Here is a 14,249-nt window from a genome sequence, read left to right as displayed (position 1 = left end):
AGATTATGCTTTTGCTCTAATTATGGTAAAAGCCCTTGAGTTGAATTCTCTAGTGTCTTTAAACATATAACTTTGAAATATGATCAATTAATCATATTGGCCTTTAAACATAGAGCAGCTCACCCAGCCCTGGAACTCTCTGAGATAGGCCATACGTCTAGTCAGTTTGGTGAAAGAGCAGTAAACCTCTATCTGTGTTAACCATAAATATATCACCAGTAAAATGTAGGCTGATTATAGTGCTAATAATGGGGGTGGTAGGGCTTTTTCTGTTTACAGTTTACGTGAAATTTCAGTTCCAAGTTAACTGTTAATTAGACAAGGTTGTTTTTATTTATCTGAGACTTTTTTTTGGCTCCCATACTTTGTACAGCAAGCAGGAATATTTTCTAGGTAATTAACCCCATTGTTCTGAACCTCGAGAGATCTAACATCTTCTTACAGCAACCTTTAGGCTTTGTAAGAGATGCTTTACTCATGCTGGCTGAATGCTGAATAAGAAATAGAAGGAATAAAAATTATGAAAATAGTCTTTTAAAATTTAAATAGATTTATCAGCAAAGAAAAGGGCAGAAGTTGGATCTTTAGGTCAGTATGTGTGGGTAATATCTTGGAACTCTGGCATCTACTAAATAATGATATTTACATGCTCTACCATTATAAAATTAGAAATTTGGTCAGTGGTTGATACTAATTTTTAGTAGACATGAATAGTTACTCTGAGCCATGAAAGTAATCTTATTACCTGCGTTGAAAGGTACCATACCTTCCTCCCTTAACCAGTTCTTCTTAAAACATACTTTTATTTTAAACTGTAGCTTATCAAAAAGACTTGCTCTCTTTATTTTGAGGAATCAGTTGAAGAATAATTTCAACATTATATTAAAATATGGTTATGAATATTTTTGTGGCATATAAAAAATGAAAGGCTCTTTAAGAAGGTTATCATTTAATAGAATGACTTGTGTATTATAGTAATATAGATTTTAAAATTTAACCATAAGGAATTATTTTAGTTAGAATCTTAGGAAAGTTTGAAGCTCTACAAATGATCTCTTTGGCAATAGTATAATGCAGCCTATTTAATGATATCTTTGTGGTCTTCTAATTTTTATGTAAAAATCACATTCGTTACAATTTCTTGGCATTCTCTGCATCTACACTCAAAGCCAAATAAACAGTTTTGAACTATTTTCTCATATTTGTTAAAATATAACAAACTTTCCCATAAGTAGTTGCTTTTTACCAGCCAATATAATTTGCACATATAATTAGAAAGCTTTAGTCCAGGATTTGCTTTTAGTCTAGATTTTTCTTTAAGAAAAATCCTTTGTTAAGGCAGACCAAACTGCTGAAATGAAATAGCTCAGAAAAAATAAATTAGCAAGTAACCACTTAACATTAAATGCTTATGGTTTACTCTAAGGTCTGGATATAGATCAGGTTCATAGAAAATCTCATGAATTTTCCATAAGGCACAGATGGTAAGGGTGCTTATCAAATAGCACAAGGCAGTCTTCACATTTTCATAATAAAATCCTACCAAGCAGTGAAATGAATACATTGCTTTTTTTTGGTCTTTTGTAGGAACAAAGCTTTCTGGTTGGTTTTTATGGTAAAATATTTTTACATTACATCATAAGGATGTGTATTACTAAATGAAAGAGATCGTATAAACCTACCTCTCGTCTGAAGGCTGCTGTTGAAGCGATGGTATCGTCTGTTTGTAATGCAGTCCGGTGCACATCCAAGATGGAGCTGTGCTTCTATTGGTTGAACCACAATGCAGCTGACAGTTTCCTCTTCGTTCATTTGCATTAAGTCCTGCCACCTTTAAGTGTAAATCATTCATAAACTTGAATAGAGCTGTTTGGGATATCAACTGTCACCTTTTTCTTATTTTTTTGTCCTTAAGCTAAATTTCTGCAAAGGAATTTGAGTTAGTAACAAAGTGATGATTCCTTAGTGTTTAACCATAAAATTTTGGATCCTTCAGTGAGTATTTCACTGCTAGGGCTAAAAGGTAATGTCGAGAGAGGTAGTAACCTAGGAAACAAACAGTCCAGGTTTACCAGCTTGGTATTTCCTCCAGGAAGTGGGCATAAAATCTCATAAATGATATTTTCTTTCCATACTTGTGTTATATACAAATCTTGTCCTCTGGGAGTGATTATTTCCATGTGGTGGTTTGATTTAGGAGAAATTCTAAGGGAAAAGAAAGATTTTCAGCTCTGCTAGTTGGGAGAGGGTTAGTTTTGGTAGGTATACCACTGACATTAAAAAGCAGTCTGTGAAATTTAAATGGTAAAAAAGGAATAAAAGGCACAGCATAGGGAATATAGTTAATGATATTATGATAGTGTTGTATGGTGACAGATAGCAGCTATACTTGTGGTAAGCACAGCATAATCTACAGAGAAGTTGAATGACTAGGTTGTACACTTGAAACAATGTAACATTGTCAATTGTACTAAAATTTTTAAAAATTTCAAAATTTATTTATTTTAGAGCACAAGTGGGAGGGCCAGAGGGAGAGGGAGAGATGATGTCACGTAGACTCCACATGGAGCCTGAGGCAGAGCTCGATCCCTGATCCTGAGATCATGACCTGAGCGGAAACCAAGAATCAGCACTCAACTGACTGTGCCACTCAGGCACCCCTCAAAAAAATTGTTAAAAAATGGCAAAAGAATCCTCAACTGAATATTTGAAGATAGAATATTTTTATTTATGGCGTATTATTTAGAGTTGTGTGTGGTCCAAGCATAACAGAATCAAGGTTTTAAATTATGGAGTGACTATTATAGCAACAGCAGACTGAGTAAATGCTTGCTGTGCAGACTTTATTTTATAGTTTACATTTTTTTTAAAGATTTATTAAAGGGAGATAGTGCAGGTGGGGCGGGGGGAAGAATCTGAAGCCAACTCTGCACTGAGTGCAGAGCCCAGTGCGGGGCTTGATCCCATGACCCCAAGATCATGACTTGAGCCAAAATTAAGAGTCAGACACTCACCTGATTGAGCCATCCAGGTGCCACCACATTATTTTTTAAAATTACAGATAAATTAGCATATTAGTTTCTAGGACCGTAAAGAGGTACATAGAAATACTCTTACTATCTTCATTCATTCAGCTAATATTTACTATTTACTCTGCCTGGCATTGAGCTAAATGTTCACGACTCCATGATACACAAAACTGCATGTAGTTCACGATTGAGCATTTGTATAGTGCCTATCCTTAACATAGTGTCGTCTGCTTTTCATAGTGTTCCCAGTTAGTTTATGTAGGATAAACTTAATATTTTACTAAAGTTAAACAAGAAAACATTATATCTGCATTTATACATTTTTATACTCTGACAAAATAATAGCCAGTTTCAGATGGAATAGTCTGTATTAAAGACTAGTTAATGATTCTTATGCAAGGCAGTATCACAGTGTTTACAACTGAATTTGAATCTGTATTCTTCTACATAGTACTCTTAACTTTTCTTATGTTTAAAAGGGGACAGTGAGAGGTGCCTGGGTGGCTCAGTTGGTTAAGCATCTGCCTTGGGCTCGGGTCATGGTCCCAGGATCCTGGGATCGTGTCCCACATGGGGCTCCCTCTTCAGCGGGGAGTCTGCTTCTCCCTCTGCTCCTCTCCCCTGCTTGGGCTCTCTCTCTCTCTGGCAAATAAATAAAATCTTTAAAAAAAAAAAATCTCCTTTAAAAAAAAAAGGGAACAGTGATACCTCCTACATAGGATTTTTCGGAGGGATTAAATGAGAAAATCAAATATTTAGCATGGTACGTGGCAAATAGTAAGTGTTCAGTAAATGTTACTTTTATTGTTAAAGTGTCCTGAACACCTTGGTAAAATGAACCATGTAGGTAGTATTTCATAATTGAAATAATGTGAAAGCATACCTGTAAGGCATCCATAATATTACTTTTGGAAACATAGTAGGCTATAATGTGCCAATTAAGTTGTTGTCAAAATTAAAGCAGTGATTTTTAAAGGAAAATTACATATCAAATCTCATTTTAGTCTCAACAAAGCGTATTTAGTAAAGTCTTTTCATAAATCGATCTCAGAAGTATTATGTTGCCATCTAAAAGCTATTCTTTTGGATCTCTGACAATTGTTACATTTGACTTGTATTGTTCTAATGCATTCTTTTTTTTAAATTATTACCAAGCTGGTGCCAAAGATACCCCCCTCCCTTTTTATTTAACCTCTTCCTTTGTGGATCAGCCACAAGGGAACTTAATATATCTGAGTTGATGGTCTGTTAATAGAATGTGTACTTCTGAAATGTTTTTCTAGTATTTGAGGGTTTTTTGTTTTTTCTTTAACTGTTCCTCCTTATGACTAATGGAATGCACTTGTGATTCCTGGTAGCATTAGGATTTCTGCCTATAAAATGCAACAAAATGATACAAGTTCTGAAACAAATTGTCTTCTATACAGTTTGCTCTTGTTTCATACTATCATCCTTTTTTAAGCATCCATGTTTATGCAGTTTCAGTGCCTATGAATTTTTCCTTTTTTTAAATAATTTTTTCCCTAATTAATCTCTAAAGTTTAATTAGTTATGGTATCATTTCTTTTATTAATTCCCATTAGTTCCCATTTGTTTTAAGTTGAGAGGCCAGAAATTGATGTAATAGGTGATAAATGGAACTTTTTATCCCTTGGAAGGAATTGACTCATTTCTCATGGTTTTAAGTCTGTTAGAAAAACTCTATGGATCAGTTTGAGATTTGTATTGTCCTCTTGTTTAAAAAGCCATGCTTCTAATCTTGAGGATAAATCTAATCATAATTGAGGGAACAGTGAGACAAAGGTACTTACAGAAGAAATGTATTTCACTTTTTTTTTTTTTCTTAAGTGGGCTCCAACCTACTCACAACCCTGAGATCAGAGTTGGGTGCTTCACCGACTGAGACACCCAGGCGCCTGCAAGAGAAATGTATTTTAATGCTTTTGAATTTACTAATACTTTGTTCCTATCCTTGGTGGGAAAATTGATAAGTTTATTATATACTCAAAGATTTGAATTTTCACCAGAGTTTTACATGGTAGAATTCACTAGATGGAAAAATGCAAAACAAGTATTTTACTAGTTGCTTAGTTGCTTAAAAGTCATAATCAAATCTTAGTTGCTTAAAAGTCATAATCAAATCTATATGATAATGTTATAGTTGTTTTTTGAACCTCATTTTCAGATCATAGCAATGGATCATTTAACTTGAAAGCTCTATCAGGAAGCTCTGGATATAAGTTTGGTGTTCTTGCCAAGATTGTGAATTACATGAAGGTAAGTACTTTTCTCAAATAACACATTCTGTGTAAGTTTTTGGCAGAGGAAGAGGATTGGGGTTTCAGAAATAAATTTGTATATATATGTCAAAATTTTATCAAATTGTATGTTTCATTATGTGCAATCTGTTGTATCCCTATTACATCTCAATAAAACTAAAAATATGTAATGCTTCAAGCCTTTTACATTATATCGAATTAGCACTACAGTGAGTCACCTAAGTATATTTAATTTACATTAATTCAAGTGTACAATTTAAGCCCACCATTTCACTTAAAATTATGCCCAGGCAATAGGTACATTTATTTCTTAATTACTCAATACTTCCTGGCAAAACCAGTAGAAAGAAGTGAATGATTTGCAGGTTGTTACTTCCACTGATGTGAAAAGTAAAAACTACCTAGTTGAGACACATGGTGGTGATGGTTTTTCTGCATCTTTGGAGGAAAAACTAGAGAATTACTGATGGTCTTAGGAAAATATTGACTCACAAAAGACTTAGAATTTAAGATTTGATGGAAGATTTACTATTTTTTGAAGTAAGTTTTGAAGTTTTGATTATGGCATTTTGGCTTTCCCAAAGACTCTGAATCTTAACTTGTTAAAGTGAAATTTCATTTATTGCTAAATGGCTAAATGATTTCAGATTTGCCCCCTTCCTCTGCCAAACTCATTCCTGTTTAGTTACTAGTTGTATCTCTTGAAAAAAGAGTGCTGTATTTGTTATTTCAAATTTCAGCTATGGATTGCTTAAAATGTAAATCAAGTTTTTATGTTAGGGCTTTTGTAATTTAAGAGACTTAATGTCTGGCTGTGTCTGAAATCTGTAATTTGATTTGTAGTAGAAATCTGTTAGTTTGTGGGCGCCTGGGTGGCTCAGTTGGTTAAGTGACTGCCTTCGGCTCAGGTCATGATCCTGGAGTCCTGGGATCGAGTCCCGCATCAGGCTCCCTGCTCGGCAGGGAGTCTGCTTCTCCCTCTGACCCTCTTCCCTCTCGTGCTCTCTATCTCTCATTCTCTCTCTCTCAAATAAATAAATAAAATCTTAAAAAAAAAAAAGAAATCTGTTAGTTTGTAATTTCCCATTATCAAATAATACACTTTGACACATATTTCCTATTCATTCATTCCATCCACTCATTCCCCCATGTGGTAAAGGATTATTAAAACTTACTGTATGCTATTTATAGCACTGTTGGTGGGACTACTCAGAAAAAAAGTATGCCCTCGTGGCTGTTAGTCTGTTGAGGGAGATTGACATTCAAATGTCATGTTTTTGCTACTCTGCTGGTAGAGTCTTCATTAATCTGGATGATCTTTACTTTTATAAGTTTCTTTAGGACTGTGATCTTCAAGTTTTGTGCTCAGTTATTTCCTGAAACAATTTTGAGAAATTGTGTATCTCTTTGCACATATTTAAATTGACAGTTTTTCAGCAAAAGTTTAAATAGTAACAAAGGATGGAATTTCTGATATAGCATAACATTTCAACAAAATACCTCTTTTACATTTATCTAAGGGGATCTAAATCCTATTATTAATTAAAAATATAAAAACTGCTCCTGGTGGCGCAGTTGGTTGGACAACCAACTCTTGGTTTTGGCTCAGGTCGTGATCTCATGGGCGTGAGATCGAGCCCCACATTGGGCTTTGTGCTCAGCTCGGAGGAGTCTGCTTAAGACTCTCTCCCTGGGGCACCTGGGTGGCTCAGTCGGTTAAGTGTCTGTGTTTGGCTCAGGTTATGATCCCAGGGCCCTGGGATCGAGCCCCATGTCAGGCTCCCTGCTCAGCGGGGAGTCTGCTTCTCCCTCTCCCTCTGCCGCTCCTCCTGCTTGTGCGCTCTCTCTCTCTCTCAAATAAATAAATCTTAAAAAAAAGTCTCTCCCTCTCCCCTCCCCCCACGTGTGTGCATTCACTCTCTAGAACAAATAAATATATTTTTTTAAGATTTTATTTATTTATTAGAGAGAGAGAATGAGAGAGAGAGAGTACGAGAGGGAAGAGGGTCAGAGGGAGAAGCAGACTCCCCGCTGAGCAGGGAGCCCGATGCGGGACTCGATCCCGGGACTCCAGGAACATGACCTGAGCTGAAGGCAGTCGCTTAACCAACTGAGCCACCCAGGCGCCCCAAATAAATATTTTTTTTTATTTTTTAAAGATTTTATTATTTATTCGACAGACAGCGAGAGCAGGAACACAAGCAGGGGGAGTGGGAGAGGGAGAAGCAGGCTCCCCACTGAGCAGGGAGCCCGATGTAGGGCTCCATCCCAGGACTCTGGGATCATGACCTGAGCTGAAGGCAGACGCTTAATGACTGAGCCACCCAGGTGCCCCTAAATAAATCTTTAAAAAAATTATAAAAACAAACATATGGTTGGAAATTTTAACTCTTTTCCTTTTGAACTTATAAGTCTGTTCTGGTACTCCCACTGCATTTTAGCTTAATGTTATGTAATTTTGTGCTTGAAAATATATATGTTTTTAAAGATTTTATTTGTTTATTTGAGAGAGAGAGAGCACAAGGGGGGAGGGACAGAGGGCGATCAGGACCCCAAGATCATGACCTAAGCGGAAGGCAGCCACTTAACTGAGCCACCCAGGCGCTGCTGTGCTTGAAAATATTTTATCATCATCTGTCAAACTTTTTTGCCACAATAATATATATATGTTAGAAATGTTTTTCTCGTGACCATAAGATTCTAAGTACTATCACAATTATTTTATTTTATTTTATTTTTAAAGATTTTTATTTATTTATTTGACAGAAAGAGACATGGTGAGAGAGAAAACACAAGCAGGGGGAGTGGGAGAGGGAGAAGCAGGCTTCCTGTGGAGCAGGGAGCCGGACACCAGGCTCGATCCCAGGACCCTGGGATCATGACCTGAGCTGAAGGCAGAAGCTTAACGACTGAGCCACCCAGGCGCCCTATCACAATTATTATTATTATTAGCACACAGTTCATTAGAATAACTCATGTATATTAAAGTTTTGATAAAATTCAGTTAATTACTAAACAGAGATCCATTTTTATTCATTTTTTTAAAAAGGTTTATTTATTTTAGAGAAAGAATGCACGAGCAGGGGGAGGGGCAGAGGTAGAGAATCTTCAAGCAGACTCCCTACTGAGCACAGAGCCCCACATGGGGCTGATCCCACAACCCATGAGATAATGACCTGAGCTGCAACCAGGAGTTGAACACTTAACTGACTGCACCACTGAGGTGCCCCTCTATGACTTTTTTTTTTAAAGATTTATTTATTTATTTTAGAGAGAAGTGTGTGTGAGCAGGGGGGAGGGGCAGACAGAGAGGGAGAGAGACTCTCAAGCTGACTCCTACTGAGTGCAGAGGCTGACGAGGGGCTTGATCTCAGCCGGAACTGCAATCAAGAGTTGGAAGCTTAACTGACTGAGCCACCCAGGCACCTTTTTATGCTTTCTTTGGGTCATTTTCCTGTTAGGCTTTGGGGGCTGTTAAAATATTAGGAAGATTAGCTCTTTGTGATATGAGGTGAAAATATTTTTTCTCAGTTTATCATTTGATTTTATAGAGCTGTGAATTTGAACCTGGTTCTGATTCTGTAGTCCATTCTCTTCATCACTATAATTGTATTGCCTCAAATAATACATGTTCTACTTCCTGAAAGATTCACTTACTTGTATCTATTATTTAATGCATCTAGCATTTTAAAACTGTCTCTTAATAACAATTTCTTCCCTCAATAGACACGACATCAGCGGGGAGATACACATCCTCTCACTTTAGAAGAAATTTTGGATGAAACACAACATTTAGATATAGGACTCAAGCAGAAACAATGGCTAATGACTGAGGTAAGAATAGCCTTAAAATGGAGTTTAAAAAAATTAGTTGGTTACCGTGAAATATTTGCTATAACTAAGGTTTTTAATATACTGAAATTTGTTAATTATTTTTACTTTTTCTTAAAATAACTGGTATAGGGTCTTTGTTTTTGTTTTTAACATACATATTTTTTAAGGTGGTTTGATTTGTTGGTTTTCTTAACTTATGTATCTATTTAAAATGTCAAAGACTTTTAGCATAAAAATTATAAAGAAATCAGTCATTGTACCAGTTCCATTTAACTTTTTACAGAATAACTGATACTTTTCTAATTGCTAAATTTAGAATTGTATTGTTTTTATTTATGTTTTAGAACATTTAAACCATGAGGTAGTGTAGGGATAGTGAGATATTTGTTATACTCATACTACTATTATGACTTGATGGTGATGTTACTGCCTCTGACAGATGACTTGGAAAACGAATCCTTACATTGTGTATGTACGCACATCATTGGAGGAAAAGAAACCCCACAATAATCACTGACCCTGCTAATTTGGAAATGAATAGCATTTTTAAAAATTCACACATTTCCATCTTTTCTATTTAAGTATGAAATAACAATTAAGAAGAATACTTTCTGTGACCAGTGTTGTAAAGTCAAATGTAAAATTCCTAAAATGTAATTCAATAATGTATTTTACTGAGCAAAATATTCTTGATTTTTGTAATATAAAATCAACAATTAGTAACATTATAGCTCATCGTATTAGTGATATACAAATAGTTGTAATCCACATTTAAATTCTGTTGCTTTACCTAATCTTCAAATTTCATGGACTACCAACATTAATTAAAAATTATTTTTATTACTATTCTGTTCTCCCTCCTTTCTTCTATGTTTCTTCTCTTTCTCCTTTCCAGGGTCAGGCTGGCAGCTGCAGAAGAAAATAAATAGGGTAGCTCTTCCTTGAAGAGCTTTCCTTCTGGTAGTAGCTGTACAGCAGAACTGACTAGGAATATAATTATATTCAGTAATTCCTGCATTCCTACTCAGTTTCATTCTCAAGCTGCCACTATAGGTAAATTTCTTATATGCAGTAGTCTGGTGCTTTTCAGTTCCTTCCACACCTGTAGGTGCCATTTGATACCAGGTGAGGCAGACTGTTGCTTATCATCCCAGGGTTATGTTTCACACATAATGCCAGTATATGATAAACTATACTTTGAGGGTGGGATAGGCGATACCGAGTTCACTTTGTCTATTAATGTTAATTGGCATTTATTCTTTTATATCTTTTATTTTCAAAAGAATATGGATACAGTTTCTTCAGATCAGTTGTGATAAAATGGTTTTTCTCAACTAAGGAATTAATGTAATAATAAGTTTCTTTTCTAAAAAGTGAGCAACATGCTGATCTCTACCTATTGGTTTTTTTTTATCTTGGATGTCCAGTATTTTAGATTTGCTAGTTGATATTCACAAGATACTTTAAATTTACAATTGTATTGGGTATCGATATTTTTAAAATAATTAGAATTTAAGAATGTGTACATGGGGTTTCCTTTTGTTAATATATCAAATTGTGTCACTGTTACAGGCATTAGTCAATAATCCCAAAATTGAAGTAATAGATGGGAAGTATGCCTTCAAGCCCAAATACAACTTGAAAGATAAGAAAGCCCTACTTAGGCTGTTAGATAAGCATGACCAGCGAGGCTTAGGAGGAATTCTTTTAGAAGACATAGAGGAAGGACTCCCCAATTCCCAGAAAGCTGTCAAGGTAACCTCACTTTTCTTTCTATGCCTTAGTATAATTTGAATTAATAATGTCTTGTTTTAAGAAAACAGCAAGTGTTTTTAAATTTTTATTTTTAAAGTTTACATTATATATACTTGGGGTTGCAGTGAGCCAGTTGAAGATTTGAAGTTTGGGTCCTGTGCTACAGAGCAGGACAGAGCGCAGCCATTTTTGTGTAACTTTGACAGCTCCCTTTTGTGTTGTTCTTGGGTCTGAGTGTGTCTTCAGAATATTTCTGGAAAGTTTTTCTCAAAGACATTAGTCTTTTTCTCAGAAGTTATGTTTGTATACAAGACGTGCTTCAAGAATGCTCGTAGACACTGCTAACCTGAGGAACTGGAGGTATTAAACACGAAAGCATTGACTAATAACCTGGCTGTTTTAATTCCTAAAAAGCTATCAGTGAAAGCCATACAGGTTACATTTCCAGTGTAAAGTTGGAACTCCGTTGGAAAGGCTGCTAGTTTGTGTTCTTCACAGTTGCTAATGATTGATGCTAATTGTTGATGGTTCATTTGTCTCGCTACCTCTGGATTAAAACTTGCTCCTTTCTCTCCTGTACTTCTTGGTAGTTAAGTGACACGTGTTATCCTATAAGTCATTGAGGCTCTGTTTATTTTTTTCAGGTTTTTTTTTTGTTTTGTCTTGTTTTGATCTATTGTCAAGTTCATGGACTTTTCTTCTTTACCTCTAATTTGTTATAAATTCCTATTGGTGAATTTTTTATTTTAGAGATAGTATTTTTCAGTTCTAGGCTTTTCATTCTTTTTTTTTTCTGTTTCTTTGCTGAGATTTTTTTTTTTTCCATTCATTATAAGCCTGTTTTCCAGTACACTCTAGAGTATAATTTCTTGCAACTGCTTTAAAATCCTCTTTTTCTAATTTAACAGTTGGGTCATCTTGGGGCGGGTCTGCACTTTGTTTCTTGATTATGGGTCATGTTTTCCTGTTTCTTTGTATGTCTAATAAATTTCTGTTGAGTCTTAAATTTTGTGAATTATATGTGTAATAAAGACTCACGATTCTGTTATATTCCTCCAGAGTGTTTTTGTTGGTTTTTGTGTATAAATGGGCAGTTACCTTGGCTAGACTCAAACTCTAAACTTTGTCTTCTTTGCAGTGGGTGGCATATAATAATCTTTTTTATTCTTTGAACTCTTTTGAAAGTATCCAGAGTTTATAGTAAGTTTTCTGTAAAAACAAAACAAAACAAAAAAAAACAACAAAAAAACTTACCTTAGGAGGGACTTGGCTATTACCTGAAGCAGAACCCTCTTCAGATTTGAAGTAGGATTTATTTTTCAGTATGTATTGAATGAGCTAGTCCTCAGGGTTGTTTTTTTAGTTAAAAAATTTTTTAAAAATTGTAGTAAAAACTATCACATAAAATAAAAGTTTGACGTATTATGCATGTCTAAGTACAGTTCATTAGTGTTAAGTATATTCACATTGTTGTGCAAGAGATAGTCCAGAACTTCCACATTTTGTAAATCCACTAAACAACTTTCCTTGTCCCACTTCTCCAGTCCCTAGCAAGCAACGTTCTACTTTCTGTGATTTTGACTACTCTAAGTAACTCAGATAAGTAGAATTACACACATTCTTGTCTTGTGATTGGCCTGTTTCACTTAGCACAGTATCCTCAAGGTTCCTCCATGTTGCGGCATTTAGCAGCCTTTCCTTCCTTTTTAAGGCTGATAATACTGCATTGACCAGTTTGTTTATCTGTTTGGTTGCTCCCATTTTTTAGCTGTTGGGAATAATGCTGCTATTAACATGTTTTTTAAAGAATCTCTTCAAGACTCTGCTTTCAATTCTTTTTTTTTTAATTTTTAAAAAGATTATTTATTTTATTTTATTTTATTTTATTTTATTTAGAGAGAGTGTGCACACAAGTAGGGGAAGGGAGAGGGACAAGTAGAGTCCATGCTGAGTGTGGAGCCTGATGCAGGGCCAGATCTCATGACCCTGAGATCTTGACCGCAGTTGAAATCAAGAGTCGGTTGCTTAACTGACTGAGCCACCCAGGTGCCTCTCTGTTTTCCATTCTTTAGGGTATGTAACCAGAAGTAGAATTGCTGGATAATATGGTAATTCTGTTTTTAATATTTTGAAGAACCACCATACTGTTTTCCACAGAGTGTGTGTGTGTGTGTGTGTGTGTGTGTGTGTGTGTGTATTTTGGATTTTATTTATTTATTTGACAGAGACATAGCGAGAGAGGGAACATAGCAGGGAGAGTGGGAGAGGGAGAGGCAGGCCTTCTGCGGAGCAGGGAGCCCGACGCAGGGCTCAATCCCAGGACCCTGGGATCGTGACCTGAGCCGAAGGCAGACGCTTAACGACTGAGCCACCCAGGTGCCTCCCCCCCCCCTTTTTTTTAAAGATTTTATTTGACAGGGAGAGGGGGAACACAAGCAGGGGGAGTGGGAGAGGGAGAAGCAGGCTTCCCGCTGAGCAGGGAGCCCAACATGGGACTCGATCCCAGGACCCCAGGATCATGACCTGAGCTGAAAGCAGATGCTTAACGACTGAGCCACCCAGGCACCCCTACCATTTTGTATTCTTGCCAGCAGTGCACAAATGTTCAGATTTCTTCATGTCCTTGCCAGCACTTACTTTTCTGGGTTTTTGTTTTTGTTTTTTTTAATAGTAGCCATTCTAATGGATATGAGGTGTTATCTCATTGTAGTTTTGATTTAATAATTAGTGATATTGAGGCTATTTTTTTTCATGTGCTTATTGCCTATTTGTATATATTCTTTGGAGAAATGTTTGTCAAATCTTTTGCTTATTTTTGAATTGAGTTGTTTTACTTGTCCTTGAGTCATAGGAGTTCTCTATGTATTATGGATATTAATCACTTATTAGATACTTGGTTTGCAAGTATTTTCTCCCATTCCGTGAGCTGCCTTTCTACTCCATTGATACTGTCTTTTCATGTACAAAATGCTAATACTTTTGTGTAGTCATATTTGTCTTTTTTTTTCTTTTGTTGCCTTTGGTGGCATTTCCAGGAAATGACTGCTAAATCCAAGATTAGAAGCTTTTTGCCCTAAGTTTTCTAAGAGTTTTATAGTTTTAGATCTTACATTTAGGTCTCTAATCTATTTCAAGTTAATTTTCACATACGGTGTTAGGTAAGGGTCAAGTTTCATTCTTTTGCATGTGGATATCCAGTTTCCTAGCACTTTTTGTTGAAAAGATTGTCCTTTCTCCATTGAATGTCCTGGCATCCTTGTCAAAAGTCGTTTGACCATACATGTGATGATTTATTTCTGGGCTCTCTCTTTCACAGTCTTTATGCCAATACTACACTTTCAATTACTGTAAA

At 35.8% G+C, this 14,249-nt stretch overlaps 1 protein-coding gene across 1 annotated transcript in view; it reads left to right on the top strand.

Annotated features, from left to right (window-relative positions):
* Positions 1-14,249, top strand: part of GTF2E2 (general transcription factor IIE subunit 2) — a 68,866-nt gene that overhangs the window by 26,407 nt on the left and 28,210 nt on the right. The window contains exons 3-5 of the mRNA XM_028087586.2: positions 5,215-5,306; positions 9,035-9,142; positions 10,715-10,897. Of these exons, the coding sequence (XP_027943387.1) occupies positions 5,215-5,306; positions 9,035-9,142; positions 10,715-10,897 (383 nt within the window). The remainder of the gene's footprint in view (positions 1-5,214; positions 5,307-9,034; positions 9,143-10,714; positions 10,898-14,249) is intronic.

This window comes from Eumetopias jubatus, unplaced genomic scaffold (genome assembly GCF_037043125.1).
Source record: "Eumetopias jubatus isolate StellerSeaLion01/CBP00866 unplaced genomic scaffold, mEumJub1_p1.0 scaffold_2, whole genome shotgun sequence".
Lineage (NCBI taxonomy): Eukaryota > Metazoa > Chordata > Mammalia > Carnivora > Otariidae > Eumetopias > Eumetopias jubatus.
This window is presented reverse-complemented; position numbering and strand designations above follow the sequence as displayed.